A 24,514-nucleotide genomic window follows, 5' to 3' on the forward strand; every position below is an offset into this window, starting at 1 on the left:
TATATTGTTAAAATATTATATGTTTTATTATCGACTTGATACCGAAGCACTGGTGCTTCTGACATCACTACAAGATGATACAAACATTTGGGGCTTTATTGAAAACAGTGTGGCTTAAGCCACAAACTAACCTAAGTGTGGTTTTGTTAGCCCATTGTACAAAGGGGCCTCAGTTTGTTCCTGGGAGGCAGCAGATGCCCTAACTGCACCCCTACCCTAATCCTAACCATATGCAGCCTGTAAAGGCCAAAGTATACTTTGCATGTCCGCGTTGAGGGCACAGTATGCGTGACGTAAATTTCGTCTGTACGGCCTGACCGTGCGCCGGCCAGATTTTCTTGACTAGCGGATGCGTTCATCTTCTGTCAAAGCGCATCGTCGCTGCATGCGCCGGCCATTGACTCTAAAAGAATATCACAAAGAAGTTGTAGTGGGCATGCGTCAAACGTGTTCGTATTCGCTTGCGGCCAGAAGAGTATACTCGCAATGGCAACGCGGTCAACCAGGTGCGTGTCGATCCGGAACACGCTAAAACGAAGTATACCTGGGCCTTAAGGCTAAGTATCCGGCAAGGAACAACCAGATCCACCTTTCTCCCATCACGGTTTTGATATCTGTACAGCTGCGTGCTGCCCATCCAGCTGGAGTTTCGCTTACTACCCCCTGCTGAAAACAGGTGATACATCAAGCTTGTATTGCTCCAATGGAATTAATTGATTATTATGATTAATTCCGTTAATTTTGTTACGCATACTTTTTTTTATATAATTAATCGCACTGAATTAACATGTTAAATCGGCAACCCTAATTGGAACTCCTTGCAGCAGATCAGGAAACCTTTGCGTCATGTCATAAAAAAAAAAAAATTAAAAAAAAACATTTTTAGGTCGCTAATTGATGAAACATTTATAAGATAATGAAATGTTTGTGATTTGTATGTTAATTGCAATATATATATATATATATATATATATATATATATATATATATATATATATATATGGTATTAAAAAAAAATTCTTTAAAGAGGTTCAATTTAGTGAGTGGTTGTAAAACTAATGATGTTTTGGGTGGTAAAATTTTATAGCTGGAAGACTATGGACAAAGCCCCAAAATGCAAACTGTATAAGAAAGAGGCAAATATAGTATATGCACTGGGAATTGAGAGAGAGAGAGAGAGAGAGAGAGAGAGAGAGAGAGAGAGAGAGAGAGAGAGAGAGAGGAAAACAGACGTTGCATTTGGACACCTGTATTTACTATCTGGATTTATGATTCTCCGCGCGTCGTAATAGATCTAATGATCTTGACGTCTATAGCTGAAATAGACATGCTTCAGTGTTCTATCGTGATCCCCTCCTCTTCCTCGGCAGGCATATGTATTTCACATCCGTGCACCCGCCTCTCTGCGCTCTCAAATAGATGGTGCAAGTAAAGATGTCCAAATCTTCCGCAGACCCTCTGTCTGGTGTCGAAAGCGCTTCTCAGACGCACTATTTTCAGGTAAGACTTTGGTTGGGATTTGTATATCATCTGGTAAATGGTTAATGTCTTGCTACTTGTTGTTGGAGCAGTCGTGTGTTGAAGCAGAGCGCTTCAGCTACACAATCTGGTTTTGTAATATTGCCTTTATCGCGCTGGTAATCGGCCACGCGCAGTTGCCTTGTTAATGAGTCGAGATGATGATAAGATGTTTTGATGCTCTTCCACCATCCGTGAAACTCCCGATTCCTGTTTACCCCTCCGCCCTGAGAATTCTCACCGCAACCAAGGCCTCAAGGCATCTATAGGCTTAGTGAACATTTAACAGTAGAAATAATGACTTTCTCTCAGTTTATAATTAGTGGAATGGATCAACTGGGCTAAAATCTCTCATAATTCCCTCATGGTGAAGCCTCGATCACTGGCACTTATTGGTTATCACCTGTAGCCAACCAAAGTGCCGTGGTCACCAGCCTTATCCATACGCTTAATACATATTGTAGGTCTAATGCCACAAATAAAAGGATTTGCCTCTAAACAAGAAAAGTAGCCTGTATATGGAGGTTAGGGTTAGTATATATAGTAAATAAATAGTAAACATAGGCTATATTTGGGCATTAGAACAGTCTGGACACAACACACAGTACATGTTCTTAAAGGGATAGTTGAAAATTGAAAAATGAAAATTCTCTCATCATTTACTCACCCTCATGCCATCCCAAATGTGAATGGCTTTCTTTCTTCTGCTGGGTAGGGTTGCACCAGCTTTGGGTGAGGTCTCACTTAAGTTAGGACATAAAGTTCACACAGGGCTTTGTATCTACTAGTTAGTCTGTGCTTAATTTGGTTGCACCACCTGCTCTTAAGGCAAGACCTGAATAGTATATTGTAAGCTCTCCGTTAAGTAATGTGTAGTCACATAATATGATGTTTATCTGTATTTATCCAATAAGCAGCCTTTAAATTTGTACACAGAAGTGTTAAACAGCCGTGAATTTCAAGTTGATCTTGTTCAAACCTTGTTTGCTCATGTAACTGTCAGCTGTAATAAATTATATCTCCACTGAAATACGATATGTAATAAAACAAGATTTCATTAATGGTATATTTAGCCTATGTAAATAGCAATGTTCAATAACTGTATCTAAAATGAATAAGTAGCAATAAATAAATAATTACTTCTACAGCAGGCTGGCAAAATAGACATTTATTCATTTTAATATCTTATATATATATCATATATGTTGAAACTTGACACCATTAAGTGCACCGTTTAATCGGTTGAATCATGCTAACATCATCATATATGTCGAAAGGACTAAAGCTTGTCTACCAAAACATGAGCTCATTGATGTAATTAAATGAGTCTGCTTTTTTATTCCATCTGTTACTCCTGTTCGGAGGCTTCCGTAAATATTTAGTTTATACGTAGGATTACTTTCTACCTAAGTTTAATGGTGCAGTGCTCATATATTTAGTAGTGTGTAAACTGTGACTTAGGGCCCATTTACGCCGCTGGTGCAACTGGCCCCTGAACACAAACGAAGATTTTTAGAAGAATATCTCAGCTCTGTTGGGACAAATGTAATGGACATGCAATGTAAGTGAATAGTGGCCAGAACTTTGAAGGTCCAAAAACCACATAAAGGCAGCATAAAATCTCCAGTGGTTAAATCCATGTCTTCAGAAGAGATATGATAGATGTGGGAGAGAAACATATCAATATTTAAGTCCTTTTTTTTTTCTCCCCTTTTCTCCCCAATTTGGAATGCCCAATTCCCAATGCGCTCTAAGTCCTCATGGTGGCGTAGTGACTCGCCTCAATCCGAGTGGCGGAGGACGAATCTCAGTTGCTTCCGCGTCTGAGACCGTCAACACGCACATCTTATCATGTGGCTTGTTGAGTGCGTTACTGCTGAGACGTAGCGCGTGTGGTGGCTTGACGCTATTCTCCGCGGCATCCACGCACAACTCACCATGCGCCCCACCAAGAGCGAACCACATTATAGTGACCATGAAGAGGTTACCCCATGTGACTCTACCCTCCCTAGCAACCAGGCCAATTTGGTTGCTTAGTAGACCTGGCTGAAGTCACTCAGCATGCCCTGGATTTGAACTCGCGACTCCAGGGGTGTTAGTCAGCATCTTTACTCGCTAAGCTACCCAGGCCCCCATATTTAAGTCCTTTTTACTATAAATTCTCCTCCCTGCCAAGTAGGTGGCGATATGCAAAAAGAATGCGAATCACCCAAAGCAAAAGAAGAAGAATGTCAAAAGTGAAAGTTGAAGTAGAGGGGTGTTTCTCAATACTAAGAACGTGTTCTCATTCTTGTGAAAATCTGTCTTGCCTAACTACCTTGAAAGAGTGAACTCGGAAGACATGAGGACGTAAAACGCATCCATCAACAACCTCTTAACTATTTTCTTTTTTTTTTTGGAGGTGAGTGATGACGTCAAAAAAGTCCACAAGAACGCAAGAACGCAAAACGAACAGACATTGAGAAACAGCCGAGATTTAGAGTAAAAAAGGACTAAAATATTGATATGTTTCTCACCCACACCTGATTACGTTTATGCTGCCTTTATGTGCTTTTTGGAGCTTCAAAGTTCTGGCCACCATTTATTTGCATTGTATGAATCTACAGGGCTGAAATATTCTTCTAAAAATCTTCATTTGTGTTCTGCAGAAGAAAGAAAGTCATACACATCTGGGATGGCATGAGGGTGAGTAAATGATGGGAGAATTTTCATTTTTGTGTGAACTATCCAAGTCAGGTTTTATCCTGAATTGGATGTAAAATTTCATATTTCCATGTTCCATGTTGCACGACATGATACTTCTACCATAAGTACTAGTACTAGACTTACTAGAGTTTAACAGTACTTTCACCTAATCAAAGAGCTTCCCCTATACTGTAATATGAACACTATTTCTGCAGCTCCAGAAATGGTTACATATGGTACCTTAGCCTAGTTTTCCAATCTAAGGCAACATTACCTGTTTTGTTAAGAGCAGACTGCAACAAAAAGCATCCTATTCTTAAGGCAACTTGTGTTTGTGATGCTACTGTAACCGGCTGACTGTTTGTTTTGATTTGGACATCTCCATCTAGTTACCACGAAAGCTGCCGAAGCGCAAGGGTCGTTTTAAACGCTCAGATGGCAGCACCTCCTCTGACACCACCTCCAGCTTCATCAAACGACAGGTAAGCCTCAATAGCCATTTGTCTTATAATAATATATTGTTTCTGTAACTATGATTTGTGTATTCAGATGTTTGGAGTGGTCACTTGATGTCTATCATTTCTTGAATAGTTACTGAGGTTGTTGTTTAGTTTGACCAGGTTAGGTGACTCGATAGAAACTGAAATGGCCAGGTTTCTTGTAAGATTTTATTTTGTATTGATTTACAGCAAATGTCATATCTTTGCAATTTATTATTCTCCAGCAAATAAGACTTTAATTGGACATCACTTGCAATTGGCATGTTTATATAAAACTCATTTATCTTTAGTTTGTGTTTCTACTCTAATGAACTTCAGATGTTTTTATAGGGTTGTTTTAAACATTTAAAAATGACAGAGCACTGAAATAACAATTCTGTTAAATACATGCTGTCGATTCAGCATTGTTAAGAAAGATTATGCTTTATTATACTATACATTTTTCAAATACTTTTTACATTTTAGAGTGTGTAAGTGTGTTTACATATTCTGCAGGGTAAAAGTGGTGTATTTCATAGGTTTCATAAAATACGTGATCTTTATCAAAATCAGAATTCATGTTTAGTGCAAGTATATTGCATTTACAGGAATTTGACTTGCTCCAAATGGCATGGTAACCATGCCATACCTTGCTAAACTTATGATGTAACATTATAAAAATATACTGTTATTTATATTTTATTTTTAATAAAAGACAACCTTAGTTGTTCTGATATTATGAAAGGTTGTTGCCAGGTTACAACCCTAATATGTCACTTATCTTATTTATGCTGCAATTCAAGATATGGCCTCTAGATGGAAGCAGTTGCCTAACTTCACTGCAGCATCTGGATGCATGAAAATCTCCATTTTTCTTTTCTTTTTTTTTTCTTTTTTTTAATTAATGTTTTCAGGTCAGTCAAGCCAGGAGTAGGAGGGAGATTTGGTGTTATTTAACAAAATCTTTTGAACTGGTGACAAAAACACCAAAAGGGAAAAAAATAGGTTATGACAAGCACTCTTGAAGCTGTATTTCTCCATGGTACATCATCTATTTCAACCTCGTAACATCAATTAATTTCTTCTGTAATGAGTGACCCAAATTCTTCAGTTTGTTCTGCTCATACCATATATGCTCATTTGTCCTTATATTCAGCCTGTGAAATGTGACACCCGTAGATACTCTAAATTATTTTAATGTATCAGGAAACTAGCAAAGACAAGTTCACATACAAGCACACTGAAGTTTAAAGGGCATTAAAGGTACAGTTCACCTAAAAAAAAAATGACAATTCTGTCTTTATGAACTCACCCTAATGTTGTTTCAAGCATGTATGACATTCTTTCTTCCATGGAACACAAAAGGAGATTTTAGGCAGAATGACAGCCTCAGTCACCATTCAATTTAAATGTATGGAAAAAAGATGCAATGAAAGTGAATGGTGACTCAGGCATTCTGCCTAATTAATCCTTTTGTGTTCCATGGAAGAAAAAAAGTCATTCAGGTAAGGAACAACATCTGGGTGAGTTCATAATGACAGAATTTTCCTTTTTGGGTGAACTATGCCTTTAATGGAACCACTAAATGTCTGACATGCAGTGCAGGTAGAGTTTTATTTGCTAACCCAATAATGAGATAGAAAGAGAGAGTTGTGTGTGTGTGTGTGTGTGTGTGTGTGTGTGTGTGTGTGGAAAGAACAGATGACAATGAGCGGGGTCATGGAAGTTTCAATTTTCTCCCAGAATATAACAGTTCCTAAAATATTAATAGAGCTCATTTGGTGTGGAGCTTGCTAATGGATGTTAAATCCTCACACTCTCTGTTTGTTCATAATATTTCACCTGTGCCGTGAGGGTGGACCTGTACATTAGTATCTGTGACATACATTATGGAATCTTTACATTTATGAAGGCCATAGAGGCATTTTATAAATAGGTGAAGTGCGCCACTAGTGTCACCAAATGGAATTGCAAAAAAAAAAAAAACAGGTTTTTGGTTGCCACTGGTCTACAAACAGATTGGTTGAGTCAATGTTACTGTGTTGGGTTGGTTGGGATACTCAAACAAACAGAGCAATGTTTTGAAAGTGCCACAGAGCCACAGTGTTACACTTTTCAAGGGAATCAACCTATGAATAGGTCACTTGTAGTCATCTGTGCATTAGGGCTGGGTGAGAGGATGATGTAATCGGATATTGATGATATCTGATACATTTTTAGATGCTGATTGATGATCGACTATATCTGGAAATAACAATCCATGGAGCTGGGAAGTCGCAAAATATATAAAATTGTAGCCAAATAGTTACCAAGCACTTACGTTTTTAGATACTAATGAAAATATGAAAACTTTAAAAACATTATGGAATAAAAAGGTTGGTTGTGTCCATTTTTACTTCTGACATGTTATCTGAATAGCATAAAACATTTTCCAGTTATAACCTATTCTCTAGATTCAGACATGGGTTGTAAAAAATACACTATGGCTAAGCAACTAGATAAAAACAGCAGGTATATTAGAAATGTCATTATTAAGGAAATACAGCCTGTCGGGAAAAGGCATTATTATGAAACAGCATTAAAGTGAAAATAATTGAGAGTGACGAATCATCGGTCTTTATGAAAACTTTATTCAAAAGCTTTTCAAAACACATTCTACTTGTATTCATCACCAACTCCATAAAGAAAAGGTTTTAATTTGCAGTCCATGAAATTAAAGTTTTCTTTAAGTAAAATTATGGCGTGCGCATGCCCCATTAAACAACCTTACAATTTGCTTAGGGAAAGAGCAGTTTAAGAAACAAAGATTATTATAAGTGATTAAATCATAACATAATACAAAAGCAAATGCAACACAAACCCAAATCTGATAAGAACACTGTGGAAATTATTAGGCAGCATTGGGGAACACAAACACATCTTAATTTGTATTGGTAATTTTCCACATGTTGTCATAGACGGATAATATCGAGAATTGTTTGGATGTACATGAATGTCTTGTACGATTTTATTACCTACTTCATTATTTTAATTGCTTATTTGGTTCGTTTGAAATACAAAATGAATTTAGAAAAATCTTTGACTTACGTTTTTTTGGTGTTTCAATAAGTTAATTAAATTTTTTAAGTAAAAACGACCGGTGGACGTGAAATGCATGCAAAAATATTTAACGATCCATCGGCAGTGTGGGCAGGGGGGTCGACGAAGTAATCATATATTACAATCATTTTTTTTTAATAAAAATATATTGATTTGTAAAAATACTTCTTGCATATCACCCAGCCCTACTGTGATTATTAAAAGCACACTAAGTAATTTCTTTGCATATGTTGCACTGACTGATATGGCAGTCATGTGTTAGTCAACTGATACTGACACCTAGTGCACATGTGTATGCAACACCAAGTAAAAGTGTGCTTTTACATATAACCCCCAGATAAGGGAATGTACTGTACTTATAACTTAACATGAGAAATTAAAATTAGAATTTCGAATATTCATTGAATTTAAAATGAAAATGTGCACGTTAAGCACTGACTCATCTTCAGTGGTGCCCAAGACATGATGATGACGTAGGTGATGTGGTTATTTTTAAATGTTTTGCTTGGCCTATCCAGTTCAACCCACTAGAGGTGGCGTGGTAGGGCTGTTCATTCGAAACATGGCAGAAAAAGAGCAGTACAATGCAGAGAAGATTTTATTCACATCTAAACATCTTAAAAGTGTAGTGTGGCGCATCTTCGGTTTCTGAAGTGTCGGAGATGAAATTGTTGACAAAACCAAAGTCGTTTGTAAGTTGTGTCATAAACAGCTTTTATATCACTCGTCATAAACAGCTTTTTTTATCACTCCACAACATCTAACTTAAGAGCACACATGCAGTGTTCTTATCCCGTAGAGTTTTCTCAAGAATGCCCAGACGAGGGGCCAGCATTAATACAGTCCCGGGTAACTTCATTTTACATCACGACTACAACACAGCCGCTTCCTGCTCCAAAACAGGAAGAAATCACCTAAAAGCCGAGCAGTTTTATCTGCAAAGATGTGCACCCGATAAGTATCATGGATGGAGAGGTCTTTCAAAACTTTGTTAAAAACTCAACCCTCGATATTATATTCCTAGGCGGGGTACAGTGAGCAATCGCATTGCTAAGATATATGACATCACCGCCAAGAGCACGAAAGTCTCATTGAACTACCGAATTGTGACCTTGACAACTGATGGCTGGACTTCTCCAGCCACTGATGCATATTTCACAGTCACTGCACTTATTATGTCACTGCACATGAAAAACTACATGCTGAAAACAGAAGAGCTGAGAGAAAATCATATTGCCAAAAATGTGAGTGAATGCATTGTGCAGATACTGAGGGGATTTGATGTCAAAATTGGAGACCGTGATATGGGTGACTATGGATAACGCAGGGAACTACATGAAGGCAGTTGGGATCCTCCGTGTTTAGCGCATACACTAAATCATCTGACTGTATGTAAGGGGCTTCATTTTCGAGCCATCGAAATGGCGAATAGCAGACTAAAGCAGACGGCTGCCCATTTCGGCAAGTCAGCTGTTGACATCTCCCTGCTAGAGAAGAAACAGAAACTATTGGGGCTGAAAACGGACAAGCTTATTAACGACTGCCCAACCCGATGGAACAGCAAACACCTGTGGCCGCTGTGATCTTTGACAAGAAGCTGTCTCATCTAAAGTTGGGTTCCGATGGAAATGCTAAGTATGAACATCCGCTGGTTGTAGTTAAATATTTGTTACAGTGCAATAATTAGTCTGATTATATCACTCGAATCGTTATGTTTGAAAACGTTTTTGGAGAATACAAGTAACAAGAGCTGACAAAGTTATTAATTAGACTGTTAATATTTTCAGGTGAATAATGCTTTCCAACCTTTCAAGATCACAACAGAGGCATTGTCAATGGACAAATACATTTCTTCATCGGATGTGCTCCTGATGCAACACATTCTTATAACTCAGCTCCAAAGAACTGCTTATGAGCCCATTTACATGCACAGCAATATGCTGATAACTCCCAAAAATCAGCTTATTTAAAAAATCAGACAATGCAAGAAATTGCGTTTACATGAGATTTGAAATAATCAAGTTATTCTCTGCTTTTGACATCAAACCATGAAGAGACATGCGCACAACTCTTGCAACATTGGATAAGCAAGTAAGAACGCTTGTAAAGGTGTTTACATGCAACACGATATCGAGGTAATGGGCAAAATTCTACCTGTGTCGATTGTTTTATTCTTAAGCTGTTTAGGATGGTTTAATGCGTTTACATGACCACACACGTTGTCGGCATACTGCACAACTGGCCAACACATGAGCTGAGCTGATGTGATTTTATATATAAAATATATAAGATTTGATATAATAAGAACTGACCTAAAAGCCTAGGTTAATCTTTTGATTTTATAATTGTATCATTTATTTTAAAACGGAATGCATTTTTTAAAAGTCAGATATGTTCTTTGCATTAAATAATTTAAAATGATGCTGTTTTGTTTATAATTGTTTTATGCAATTTATTAAATGATACATTTTTATGCACTTAAGTTGAAAACATAATGCACTTTTGTTAACAGCCAGTTATGTTCTTTGCATTGAATAAACAATTTAATGTGGTGCTTGGTTTGGTTTATATTTGCTCATTGCACCCTCTTGTGGGCTTAGGAGACAAGCCTTTAGCTTTTTCCCTTACTGAGGTAATGTCTTTAAAATGTGAATATAACTTGAATTTAGGTAATATTTAAGTAAAAAATTCAAATTTAGTTTACCAGCGCTTTTGACAGTCAAGCGCAGTTCTATGGTAATGATATGTGAAAATTGTAGAAACAAAATCCAGTCACATGGCAAAGAATATTTTAAACTATTCTACTATGTAGTATAATAGTATAATTATAAGAGTATTTATAGTAATAATAATAATAGTAATAATAGTCATTGACAAATGTAAATCTAACCTTTAGAGATCATTGCAAACATTAGCCTTTTTATGCAAACACTGTATTTTGGGCCAAATGAACTTTATAAATGAAGGGGGTTTGATGCTCTGTGTCTTTTGACTAGAGCTGCTCTAAAAGTAGTTTCACGCTGTTTGTGTAGCTGTCACCTTGCTTTTGTTTCCTCGCATTAACTTAGAGAAATCTTGCTTGACTGGGGTGGGGTTGCTTTGCTGGATTGTGACTCATCTCTGCGGGAGATACAGTGGCATTTACCTGCTGCTGTCGAGTGGATCTATTTCAAGACTCTATCAGATCCCATCTGTTTTTGCAGAGTAAGAAAACGTACCCCACATGAATCGTCTCTTATATATGGACTCCAGCAACTACAAGAGGCGTTATTTTATTTACATGGAAATGAATACTGATAAAAGTGTGGATGGCCTGAACTGTGGATCTCTCGCTCTCTCTCTCTTTCCAAGCCTCTCTCTCTTTTGCTATTTCTCACTTTCAGAGCTAATTAAAAAGCATTAAAAAATTGCATGTTGTTTTAGACATGTATAATGGTAGTATTATGGTATTCTTTGTTAATATCATGGTACATACAGTAACTATGTTTATCATGCAGTACTATTAATAGACCAATTTATCACCCAGGCTGATTAATTGGCCGATATTAAAATATATTTTGTGGTTATCAGCATCGGACAACAACTGTGCTTATTTTGCCAATTAATAGAAGTGGTCACTCCACCTAGTGTCCACAATAGTACATAACTGTAGTATTCATTCAGTACTAGTGATAAACTGATATATCGGCCAGGTTGATTAATCTGCCAATATTTGGTGAGATTTCGAAATGATCAGCATTGGACGATAACTGTGCCTACTTGGCCCATTAATAGAAGTGGTCACTCCCACTAGTGTCCACAATGGTACATAACTATTGTTTCATTCATTACTAGTGATAGATCGATATATCGGCCAGGTTGATAAATTGACCAATATTTGGTGAGATTTTGAAATTATCAGCATCTGACAATAACTGTGCCTACTTTGCCGATTAAAAGAAGTGGTCACTCCCCCTAGTGTCCACAATGGTACATAACTATAGTATTCATTCAGTACTAGTGATAGATCGATATATCGGCCAGGTTGATTAATCTGCCAATATTTGGTGAGATTTTGAGAATATTGGCATTGGACAATAACTGTGCCTACTTGGCCGATTAATAGAAGTGGTCACTCCGCCTAGTGTCCACAATGGTACATAGCTATAGTATTTAGTCATTACTAGTGATAGATCAATATATCGTCCAGGTTGATTAATCTGCTAGTATTTGGTGAGAATTCGAGATTATGGGCATTGGATGATAACTGTGCCTACTTGGCTGATTAATAGAAGTGGTCACTCCGCCTAGTGTCCACAATGGTACATAACTATAGTATTCATTCAATATTAGTGATATACTGATATATCAGCCAGTTTGATTAATTGGACAATATTTGCACAAGGTGCTTCAAAGTACTTAAAATTATGCCATGGTACTACCATGAAAATTTGAGATATGATTATCATATTCATATACCATTGTATTAACATGGTGCTACCAGGTAACGGTACATGTCCAAAAAAAAAAAAACCATGGTACACGTTTTTTCGTGTAGGCTACTAGTGTTTTGATACTGTTTCGGTTGAAAGATGTATTTACCTGCAGTAGTCGTTCACAAGCTGCACACGCGTTGAACATAATAAAGACCTTCTTCATCACTGGCAAACGATAGGACGCATTTGCTGGTTTGGTTTCCATTGATCATAGATCCACTGCAACCAGCATTATCTTTATTTATTTTTAAAATATTCTGTGAGCATTTTGGCAAGTGAGAGCACACACCAAATGATTCAGCAGTGCATGTGTGTGCTTACTGATTCATTAAGATTGAATCGTAAACCGATTCAGACTGCTTTGCTAACACGTGTGACCAATTCATTGTAAAGAACAACTCAAATGAGCGATTCACTTGTGAATCTGACATCTTTAGTTCTGATTAAAAACTGGTTATAGTAAACACCGGGTACGTATGCATGATGTACCGGGGTAGCTTTTGTCAAAGCTACACTGCTACCTAATCAAAAACATAGCTTCGCTACTGAAAAGCTACTTGATTTAAAAACTAGCAAAGCTACCACCTCACTACTCAGAAATGTAGTTAAGCTGATAGCTTTGCTGTTTGTAGCGAAGCTACTGCCCATCACTGTTGATAGGTGGTTGCTTACTGTCATATGTAAAAAGAACCCACCCTGATTTTTCTCGGATATTCTGGTCCCCAGATATGGCTCTGGTATAGTACCTACTGGAATATAAATCTATGGGATTTTTTTTTGCTGTTTTATCGTCAACCAGACAAAAAACTTAAGTCTGATTGTTTAGGAAAGTAATAATACAACTCTCTTTGACAAGCCCGATGATTTGAGGTCTCATTCATGCCCATAGCACAAACATTGCAGGGTTTTACTGTACATGCAGAAAATCTTTATAATAACAGAGCATGCATATATAATTTTTTTTATGAAAGTTATATGAATATAATGTAATGATGATTGAGAGATATCCCTGTTGTTTCATATTTGATACATGCAATTCAATGTGATTTTTCTATAAAATTATGTACAAAATGTTATACAAGGAAGCAAGTTGCTTATATTTAGCAAATACTCAGTAACATTACTCACATTATTGTTATTTTTACTTAATCAAAATCAGCAACGATTTCACAGCAGTAATACATATACATGCACAATATAAAGCAAGCCATTTTGAAAATTATATTACAAAGTTGTTCACTTCCAGAAGAGCACGGAAACTTTCACCAGGAGGCAGTAGACATCTAGTACATTGCATACAGCAGGCTTTTCAGCAAAGTATTGATCATGTTGATGATGTAGAGGCTTTATAAAATCATGTATCAAATATGTTACACACAGCATTATAAGGTGAAATTATACTGATTTAAAAAAGCATTCATAGTCATAAAAATAAAGACATAAAATCCTAAATGTTCCAAAAAATAGGCTTAATGCAAAATATATAATGTTTTACTTTTTTCTTTTGATTTAAGGCCGAAATATCACCCAGGCCTGCCATTTTTTGAGATTCACCCAATCAGCAAAAGGGAACATTACATTTAGACTGAAGAATCATCTTAGATCTGACAAACACACATTCTTACATGCCTTCTCACTTTTGAGAGAAATACTGAAACGTATCAGTGTTTTCCACATCGAAGCATCGTGAAATGTGAAGGCAGGCTCAGAAATCAGTGCAGGGTGTGTAGCACTTCGAGCGATGTTGAAATCTATCGCATTAATAATGGATGGGAAATGGCCGCTTTGACAGTCCACAAACGGCCATAACATCATTAAGGATCACTTAGCTGGAGCCCTTTTCCCGCTTGTGCCGCTCACAGGCCAGACACACAGGGAGGGCTACTGTGTAGAAATCTGAATGCTTGACTGCTGGGTGCTTGATGCTTGACTTTCATTCCACTGTCTGCCTCAGTCTCCATGTATTTGTGTTTTTGGCAGTGTGTGTACTTGGTCCAAGAATGCTCATCAGACTTTTTGTCATGTCATGTTTTTGCCAATGCTGTAGCTTGGCATCCAGCATCCATCTAAGACTAGTTTGGTATCTCTAACCACAATTCATCATGTTTTCCTGCATTCCAACATATCTCACATCTCTCTCGCCCTCTCTCTCTCTCTCTCCCTCTCCAATAATGTGCTTTATTGGCATGACAAATAACTGTACATTTGTATTGCCAAACATACAAAGAAATACAGCGTACATAACAAACATACATTTAAGGAAAATAACGAGACAAAATCATATAAATAAAAAAAAATCATTAAAAATAATTTAATAAAAATACAATAATACAATAAAATAACAAATCATATTTCTATATAAATTAGATAATATAGATAATATTTTTTATAATAAATATTAAAGCATTATTATAATTACTAGATTTAGCTATAAAAATAACTGTTGACTAAGTCACCACTTCGATGGTGTAAAAAATAAAACAATACAAAAATGAATAAAGAAAATGTGGTGTTTGCCCATGCAAAAGTCTCCACCATGATGCTATATTGTAAACAATTTAATAATACAATAAAATAAATAATAAAAATAGGATTTATTATATAAATATAAATAAAAAATATTTTGGTCTTTGCTCATGCAAAAGTCGATACCATGATGCTATGATGTTACATGTGATTGCAAGTGTATTGCTATGTGGTTGCCAGGCTGTTCTGGGTGTTTGTTGCTTATTGGCCCATGTCAAAAATCTCAATGATATTCTGGTCCCTCAATGTAGATCTATAGGATTGTTTTGCGTGTTTTGTCGTCCGCCAGGCAGAAAATCTTAAGTCTGATCAGTTAGAAAAATAATAGCACACCTCACATATGATTTGAGGTATCATTCATGTCCGTATTACATTTTTACCCATTAACCCATCATTATTATACTCATCTGCTACCATTATGACATCATCATTGTTTTTGAAAAGAATGGAACTTCATTCGTTCCCCAACAAGGGCTCACTTGAGGGTCACATTCACACCCTCTTTTTCCTCCTTCATCCAATGCTCCAACTTATATATGTGCTGATGTTTATTCCTGCCCCTTTTCTTAGCAATCCTCTGGTGGCAGATGAAGCTTGTTTCACACCCACACCTGCTTCACTGCAACACCAAATATAGCACAACCCCCCCCCCTCCACCCCCTGCTTCTCCTTTCCCCTTACAGCACATAGATCATCTCCATCTCCTTGTGTAATCTCCATAGATTTACTGCATCACGGATATCATTTATCCATCAGACAATTTTATATTTTAACATGGAGATATGCCGAAGTTATCAAACAATACTACAACCTTTTCATGAGGCAGGGGGAAATAATGAGTAGATAAGGCATAATATAGTAAGATAAGCAGATGTCTTGTGCCATGTGTAAAACCACATTGCCATGAGCGGGATGAAAATGATGGTCACTGTCAACACGGAATACGATGAATCTGCCACTATAAATATTGAGAAAAACAGAGCAAAAATGGTTGACTGATGGAAGAAAAAAAAATCGTAATTATTTTTTGTCTTATTTTCCAGTAAAAACATCTAAACATCCTTAAAGCAAGATACATTTACTTGAAATTAAATGAAATTAAAATATTATGTAGAAAATTTCTACATAATAAAAATAGTTTTCAGAGAACATATCTTGAATTAGTTGTGTTACTTACCCCATTGACTTATTGTTTATTTTTAGTAAAATTGTTATGAAAGTTATAGGAATATAATGTAATGATGATTTATGCTTAAAACAAGAAAAAATCAATTTGCCATCCAACAGGTAAAAATAATAAGAAACATCAACATAATTAAAAAAATAATTTCACACCATTTTTTTCTCTCAATACATTTTGTATTTTTTAAGGATATTTAGATATTTTTACTAAAAATATCTAGGAAAATGCACAAATATATATATATATATATATCTCATGTGCACGAGAGAGGAACATGTAAAAAGATGAGAGAGATAAGGGAATCTTGTGGAAATTATGTTGTTGAAGGAAGAAATGGAGGAGATAATGAGGGGACATTCTGGGCTGGTAGAAGAGATGTCTTCTGGTTGGTGAGGCCACAGCAATACTTCCTCCTATATTTGAAACTCAGTCCTGATTCTGTCAGCCCTAAATAACACTGCCTCAAACAAAGCCAGTGGTACACATGGGAGAGAAGAGAGGAAGACACAGGAAGAAAGTGAGAGAAAGAGAGAGAGGTATAGGGGAAGAGAGAGAGACCTCTGCGAACAAGAATCCTATTATGCTCCACAGTGCAGCAAGAAGAAAGCAAGTGTCTTAACTGTGCACAAACCAAACAACTTTGGACTTTCCTTTGACTTCTGTTGGTGTTATACTGAGTCGGTTAGATTTTCTATCCCCTACCCCTACACCTAATCCTCACACAAACCTTGCTTTTTTACACTTTCATTAAAACATTATTTAGTACGTTTATTAAGCATTTTCCTCATGGTTAGCTGGTCCCCACGATGTAGGCAAAACCGGACTTATAGATTTTGTCTTTTATTAATGGTGTTTTGTGGTAAGCAATACTGTTATTATTGGTCATAGTTTGAGTGAGGGAATTGCCCTAGCAACCACACAGAACACCGTGGGATCTGATAGCAATGCACAAATAAAAAAATAAAAAAATAAAAACTCCTTAGCAACCTCGCAGAGCACCCTAGCAACTGCATAGCAACGCACCAATGTATTAAGATGCGTTTCAAGGTGATCTGATCACATGTGGTCAGCCTTAAATACAAGTCTAAATGGGGTCTAAAACGTTTTGTGATTGGATCACAAAAACCACATTGCATTTGAGGTGTAAACAGTAATCCGTCCTGTATGCGTCCCGGCAGCAGTGAAGCGCAACCCCTCATCTGTCTGCAAGCGCAACCCCTCATCTGCAACTGCTGTGCTAAAACAAGAGTTTAAACTTTGCTGGTTACATGCGGCTTTAAAAGGAAATAACCATCCAATCGTAAAATTAAAAAAAGCAGATACATACACAATCACAAGAGATTCACAGATCTTCTTTAGTGTGCCTGATATCAACACAGATGACAAGCACGAACACCTGAAGCTCCTTGAATACAGGTGACATGCTGCGTTTGTGCTGAGATTAAATTTCAACCGCATCTGGGCAGAATTTGTTTTTCTAGAGCAAATAGTTTTCCTAAAAATTAATGTCCACATATGTGGACAGCGGGACTAAGTTGTGAAATGTAAAATAATACCAAGCTATAGAAAGTCAGATTTCTTTTCATCAAATTGTTTATTATGTTTCCAGGAGTGTTGGTTATTCATATTATTGAAATGTTACAGACATTACAGCTGATTTTCTGTAAAGCTGAATAATTCATTCTGATTCAAAGTAATGGCCAGCATCATCCAATCACTGTCAATCATGTTATTATACAAATTCTGAATCTATGTACTGATTACCATTGTCCCATGTCTGCCAAACATATTGAGTGGTTCAAACATCATCTGCAGCCTGAAACTGAACTTTTGACAGGATGTTAGGATTGAATGCACTTAGCTGCATAGAGAGATAAAGGATGCTCCCTTGCTCCCTATTTAGTGAATGACTTAACCTCCAGTGTGCTGTCTGTCTGCACTGGTCTCAGAACATTCGAAATGCACCTTATTACCCCTGGAGTTCTCTAGTTCGAATCCCAGGGCGTGCTGAGTGACTCCAGCCAGGTCTCCTAAGCAACCAAATTGGCCCAGTTGCTAGGGAGGGTAGAGTCACATGGGGTAACCTCCTCGTGGTTGCTATAATGTGGTTTGTTCTCGGTGGGGCACGTGGTGAGTTGAGCGTGGTTGCCGCGGTGAATGGCTTGAAGCCTCCACACGCGCAATGTCTCCGTGGCAACACGCTCAACAAGCCACGTGATAAGATGCGCGGGTTGACGATCTCAGATGTGGAGGCAACTGGGATTTGTCCTCTGCCACCCGGACTGAGGCAAATCACTACATGACCATGAGGACTTAAAAGCACATTGGGAATTGGGCATTCCAAATTGGGAGAAAATGGGAAAAAACAAAAGAAATGCACCTTATTTTCATCCTAACTCCATATAAAGCCTCTGAAAGCAACATTTTGCAGCTTTTGAATGAACCCATTGATTCTCAGTATGAAAATGCACAGTAAATATATAGGGATGCATTTACTAATGTTAATGAATAGAATTGTATTGTACAGTGATAACGAAATTAAACATAACAAAATGTATATTAAAATGAAGCTAAATGAACCACAGATGTCTTCGAGTTGAAAGTAATTCAAAATAACATGTTTTTTCTACTTTTGAGGAAATGCAGTGCCAGTATCCAGATATGAGGACATCATGTTTATCAAGGCTGTGACGTGTGAATTTTTTTTAAAGCAGCATATCAAACAAAACTAGAGACTACTCTTTACAACCAAACAGGTTTCAATGAAAAAATTAGATTTCTTACCAAAGGCACTTTTATTGGTGCTGCGTCCATAGGAGCGCTTCAAGGAAATCAACTGCATGCTGTTGTGTCACTTGACTCGGTGTTGCAGAAGTTTAACCCTTTAAATGACAGTCTAAAGTCTTGTGAACAGTATTCAGTCGGTTTTTATTCATAGCAAAGCCAAAATACAACGTCCACGCATGTGGATGCGGCATCACACAAGGTTAATACCAGGTGGAAACGGGGCCATATACATTCAGAACTCCTTTGCAACCACCCAGAGCACCCTAGCAACCATATAGCAACACTCTAAAAAACACTCAGAACTCCTTTGCTGCCGCATAGCAATGCACTAAAACATTTAGAACTCCTTTGCAACAGTATAGAAATGCCCTAGCAACCACCCAGAACACCCCAGCAACCACATAGCAATGCACTAAAAACACTCAGTACTCCTTGCAACTGCATATAAATGCCTTAGCAACCTCCCACAATACCCTAGCAACCACATAGCAACACACTAAAAACCATACTTTACGGCCCCAGTTTTTGTAACCTCACAGACTTGTGTAAATCTGTGCATGTCATCTCCGCATGTGTCTGGAGTTGACTGTACTAAAGAGTCACAAAACAGCCGTAGTGTTCATACGTTGAGCGTCCATATGGGCTCAAGGTGAATAGTGTATATTGAAAGGCAAGAACAACCAACAATGCGCAAGACATAACGGCATGCGAAAAAGCGGAGCATAGTGTACCTTAGCCTTTAGAACAGCATAGCAATGCCCTGGCAGCCACGCACAACCTAGCATCATGGTGGCAGCTTTTGCACGAGCACTTGCAATTTCTCGTGAAAATATTATTTATGCTCTAAAGTGAATACACATTTGAGATTAGGTGTAGTTGTAGTTTAATTTACTAACACTGTACATGTGTGCCTGCCTACATATTTCCTTCCTGTGTTTTCTGTGAGCTAGCTAATATGTCTATATCAAATCAATATCCTTGACAAAACAGACAACAGCACAATAGTTCTCGAAACGCTCAATTAAATTGTTGTTTTGAAGGAGATTAATTACTAATGTTCGATGAGCGCTACTCGGAGACAGCTGCGATGACGCACAGCTCACTATGAAAGAGCTGAATTGGCAAAAACATGCCGTTTGTTCAGAGCCGGAGAGAGTTAAATATGCTAATGTCTGCACTTTCTTGCCGCCTTCTTTCTTCTGTTGGCTGCTGTTAATAATGAATAAGAGTGTGTATGTGTGTGCTTTACCTCATGCCCTGTCAATGTGGTAGTGTTCAAACATGAAAGCTACAGTACTGGAACACTGCGTTATATTGGCACTGACTTTCACTGGCATGATTTATGGAGCACTGCATTGATGGAGACTTCCATGTATGGGCCTTGTTTACATCTGGTATTAACATCTGTCTTGGGTATCTGATCACAAGTTGTCAGACAGGACAGATTACTGATTACACTAGAAGTGGGAATCTTTAGGTACCTCACCATTTCGATTAGGGGGTCACGATCCAATTCCAAAAAGACTGTAAATCAAAATATTATATTTAGAGCTGTCAGAATTAACGAGTTAACACATGCAATTATTTTTAAAAGTTTAATGCGTACATTTTTCTAAATCGCGATTAACACAATTTTTTGTTAATACAGCATAAACCATGCATAAACACTTGTTGGGAGGGCGGAACTGACGCACACTTCACAACACACACACAACAGCGCTTCCCTGTGAGTGATCAAATGACAGATAAAGGACCTCCTAATGCTATTTGATGTACAAAACAAGCACAGATGGGACTTGTGTTAGAAATCAAGTATTTTCAGCCTATGTAAGAGCATTTTAATTACCATCGAAGCATGCCAAGTCTTAACTATCACCAAATGCAGAATGAGATGTTTTTGTTTGCAAATGCTTTTCATGTGGAGTTCAAAGTGATGCTTGACGCTGGCATTGACGCACTGATACGGATCATGAACGCAACTTCACGATTGCTGTAACAAAGCGGATAGCCACAGTCTCCAGGCAGATTAATATTATGGAGGATTTGAGTTTAAGAGATTAAATTCTCACTGCAATGAATATGCAACATACTGTATGTGGAGACTAGTTGAATTAATTGAGACTTTCAATTAGTCAAACTCCCACTTAGACTTACGGAAACGTTTAATGTTACTTGAATTGGTGCTATTTTAGTGCATTTCTGTCTTTATACTGTAGAAGACTTTGTTTGGAAAATGTTAATAAAGCATTGTATTGTTACATATTGTTTTGTTTTCTTTCCTAAAATGGAAATAAATACAAGAAAAGAAATATATATGGTGTGAAATTCCAGCATTTTCAAAATCTGCAATTAATCGCGATTAACTAAAAAAAAGTATGCGCTTAATCGCGATTACAAATTTTAATCGACTGACAGCACTAATAATATTTAATATAACATATAATCAACTTTAATCAATACTTTTATATTTGCAATGCTTCATGGTATTATAGTTCATGGCCTCATTAAGTACACAGTCTTGTCGACAATTTAGGAGAAACATGATGAAAATCAAGAGGAGAAGAAGCTAGCGGTATGCTAAGCTAATAGGCTAACTGGTTAGCTTTTGAGCTAACTGTAAAGAACAGAACAGAGAAATGTTTAATTTCACCATTTATATCTTTGGTTTAATAATATGATATGTGATATGTAAATTAAAAGTTATTCTTTGTCATATTTATATAGTTGAGAGACATCGTTGTGATCCACAAAGGGGGTGTTACTTGGAGTGGGTGTGTCGTGTAAATGCTGAGATGCACTTGGTTTTTTCAGCACCTCATGCCATGAGTGCCATGTTAAGAAAAAAAGAACTTCAACCTGGTGATGTTATTGTGGTGGGAAGAGAAAATGCTGACTCTGAGTCTGTGTTATATGGACACAGCATTTGATATCAAACAAGTAAGTTGTTAGTGGTGATGATGCCAATGAACTGTTTTTAAGCTGCCATATACTACAGTAGTCCACACTGACATACAGTTGTGTTTTTCCCTGAAAGCATTCTCTTACTGCAGCTCGGCTAGTCCTGAGGTGCTTGTTTTCAAACCCCCGCCCCTTCACTTTTTCCCCTTGTAACAACTTGTACCGCCTGCCTGCATTTTCATTTGTCTCTAGTGTTCCATACTCTCTCTCTCTCTCTCTCTCTTCCAACCTCCCTGCAGTGTGAGATTCTGAGGACAGAATTGCTCTGTTTTACTCTGATCCCTGTGTGGTTTAGCGGTGGCATTGAGCCCCGGCTGATGGTTTTTGCTCTTCCGAATGGATCAGGAAAGGGCCACCAACCACAGGACGATGCTTTGAGAGAGGACTGGGGACTCGTTCTCTCTCTCTCGAGCTCAGATAGAATGGGATTGTGTTAAACAAACACCACTAACCATTGTCCTGAGGAAGGTAGGAGGAATTTATGTTGTAATTTTTGCAAAGAGATGCGGTGCTGATGCTTTGATGATAAGTTTATTTTTCTTACCCTTTTGGCTACTAGTTTTTTCTTGTTTTAAGCATAAATCAAACAAAATTTAGGGTGTTGGTCTGAATGCAGTATTGTTATCGACATTGATATAGATAGACGTTAGTATAGCTTTGATTTGCAAAAGCACATGCTGGTGTTATTGGGGTTTTTGCTTGTTTTTGTTTCATTATTCATTGGGGAATCATTGTTCTGTGCGTTACATGCAGCCTCAGGCTCACCGCTTCAGTGCTGTAGTAATCTGTCACTTTCTGGAGAGGCTGTAAAGATAAAAATCTTTTAGTATGAGGATCACTAGGTCACGGTTGACAGTTTTATGTATTGATTTTATCGAATTTCCAACACAGAACTTATGTACAGGTTCTGTTTTATCTTTAAGTCATCTGAATTGTTTGAAGTTAGCTGTGGCTATTTTATGTGGCCATTAGGATTGTACAATCCATTGGAAGAAGCATCTGATGACTCATTGACCATCAACATTTCAGCTCTTTTGTTGCTTCGCTGGTTGGTTTTACAGGAAATATAACATGGAGTTTTAAACGGTATTTCTGACATCCCAGAATAAGAAAATAAAATAGCCTATACTGCAGGAATTTTTAGTTTTGAATTTCCACATCACACACAAAAAATACTAACAAATTGTTTCTATTGTACACCAATTAACATGTACATACATCTGTTTTCCATACTAGCACATTCAGTTGAATGCTTTTTATAAAGAAGAATTTAAGTGCAGTGACACTAACAAAAAAGTATCAGAAAGTGTCATGGTACTACCTTGTTTTTTTTTTTTTTTTGGACATGTAGAAGCATGGTATTCTTTGAGGCACCTTGGAGTACCATGCAAATACCATGATGCACGAATATGCTAATCAGTCATTACTTTGGTATAAATCAAAGTACCATGTCATTACCATCTGACACCAACACTGTACTACGGTACTGTACTTTTTGTGAGGGAAAGATCCATTTGTCCATTTACATTTTCATATAAACATTATTTGTCATAGATTATGACATTCACACAGTTTTAAAATGTACATTTCACATGTACATGTCTAGTATACTTTATACATTATCATTCTTTTACAAAGGTTTATTTCATTATTTTTGTGGACATATGCTGTGCATTGTCGTAAAGTTATGAAATACTTGTCTAAACTGATGATATTCACATTATGATTTTTTATGTGCAAATAAATGTACCGCATAATGTAGATAGCAGTGCTTTTAAGACATAAGCTTCAAATATAAAATAGAACTAACTTGTACGTATTGCATTTATGTAGTTCATAGTCCATTTATCGTACCTCACACGTTTAAGTGTTTTAGGAAAGATGGCCCTTTCCATTATGTAAATTAGCCTATATTGTAAATTCATGGTCTGTTTACATTTCTGTGTCTTGTGTCATTACATAATTGAAGTCTATTGGCCATTATCGTTTTGTTTTGTTTTAAAGGTGCACTCAGTAATTTTTTCCTCACAAAAAAGTTTTACTACTAAAGAAATAAATTACAATTTGAAAATATCTGTATAAAATCATGAGCACTCACATTAAAATGAAGACTCCAGTCATAGGAGTAACCTTATAAAAGCTGTTTTACTCTACATAGAGAGGGTCCGCACATGGGGGCTGCCATGTTTGAATCACATGACCAGCCGAATACTACTTGCTTAATCTCAGCAACCGTCCTTTTATTTGACACTTTCACTCATTGATTAAAGTAATCATGGCTGATTGTACATACTAACTTCTATCAATGGCATCTGAAACTAAAAACTATTGTTTTTGAATGATGCTGCATGTTGCTGAGTGTTGACATATGTTTACACTGCAAGTTAATTTCTCTATTCTGCTAAACGTTCTTGGCTTCCCTTGTTCTCTGTTCTGCAGGGTTCAGCCGATTCGTACACAAGCAGACCTTCGGATTCCGAGCTGTCAGCGGAGGAGGACCGCGAGGCGTATCGGCGTGAAGCCGAACGCCAGGCCCAGCTGCAGCTTGAGAGAGCCAAGGTTTTTCAAGCTCTTCTCAAATGAGCATTAGACTATTTTTTGCACTAAGGGCAGTACTAAAGTGTCAGTCTACACACACGTGCACGCACACACACACACACACACACAAATACACACACACACACACACACACACACACACACACACACAGAGTGCATGTAGCTTTAGAAAGGTGTTAGGATAGTTATAGCATAAGTGTTTATGTTGTAGTATTCCTTGCTTTGGATGAATGTGTTGCTGAATTA

At 37.3% G+C, this 24,514-nt stretch overlaps 1 protein-coding gene across 2 annotated transcripts in view; it reads left to right on the plus strand.

The window, feature by feature from the left end:
* Positions 1 to 1,252: 1,252 nt before the first annotated feature.
* The window catches only part of LOC127419951 (voltage-dependent L-type calcium channel subunit beta-3-like), a 63,811-nt gene continuing 40,549 nt past the window's right edge, over positions 1,253 to 24,514 (plus strand). For both annotated transcript variants that reach the window (XM_051661807.1, XM_051661808.1), the window contains exons 1-3: positions 1,253 to 1,500; positions 4,593 to 4,685; positions 24,150 to 24,269. In XM_051661807.1, the coding sequence (XP_051517767.1) occupies positions 1,420 to 1,500; positions 4,593 to 4,685; positions 24,150 to 24,269 (294 nt within the window). In that variant the 5' untranslated portion in view covers positions 1,253 to 1,419. The remainder of the gene's footprint in view (positions 1,501 to 4,592; positions 4,686 to 24,149; positions 24,270 to 24,514) is intronic.

This window comes from Myxocyprinus asiaticus, chromosome 29 (genome assembly GCF_019703515.2).
Source record: "Myxocyprinus asiaticus isolate MX2 ecotype Aquarium Trade chromosome 29, UBuf_Myxa_2, whole genome shotgun sequence".
Taxonomy (NCBI): Eukaryota; Metazoa; Chordata; class Actinopteri; order Cypriniformes; family Catostomidae; genus Myxocyprinus; species Myxocyprinus asiaticus.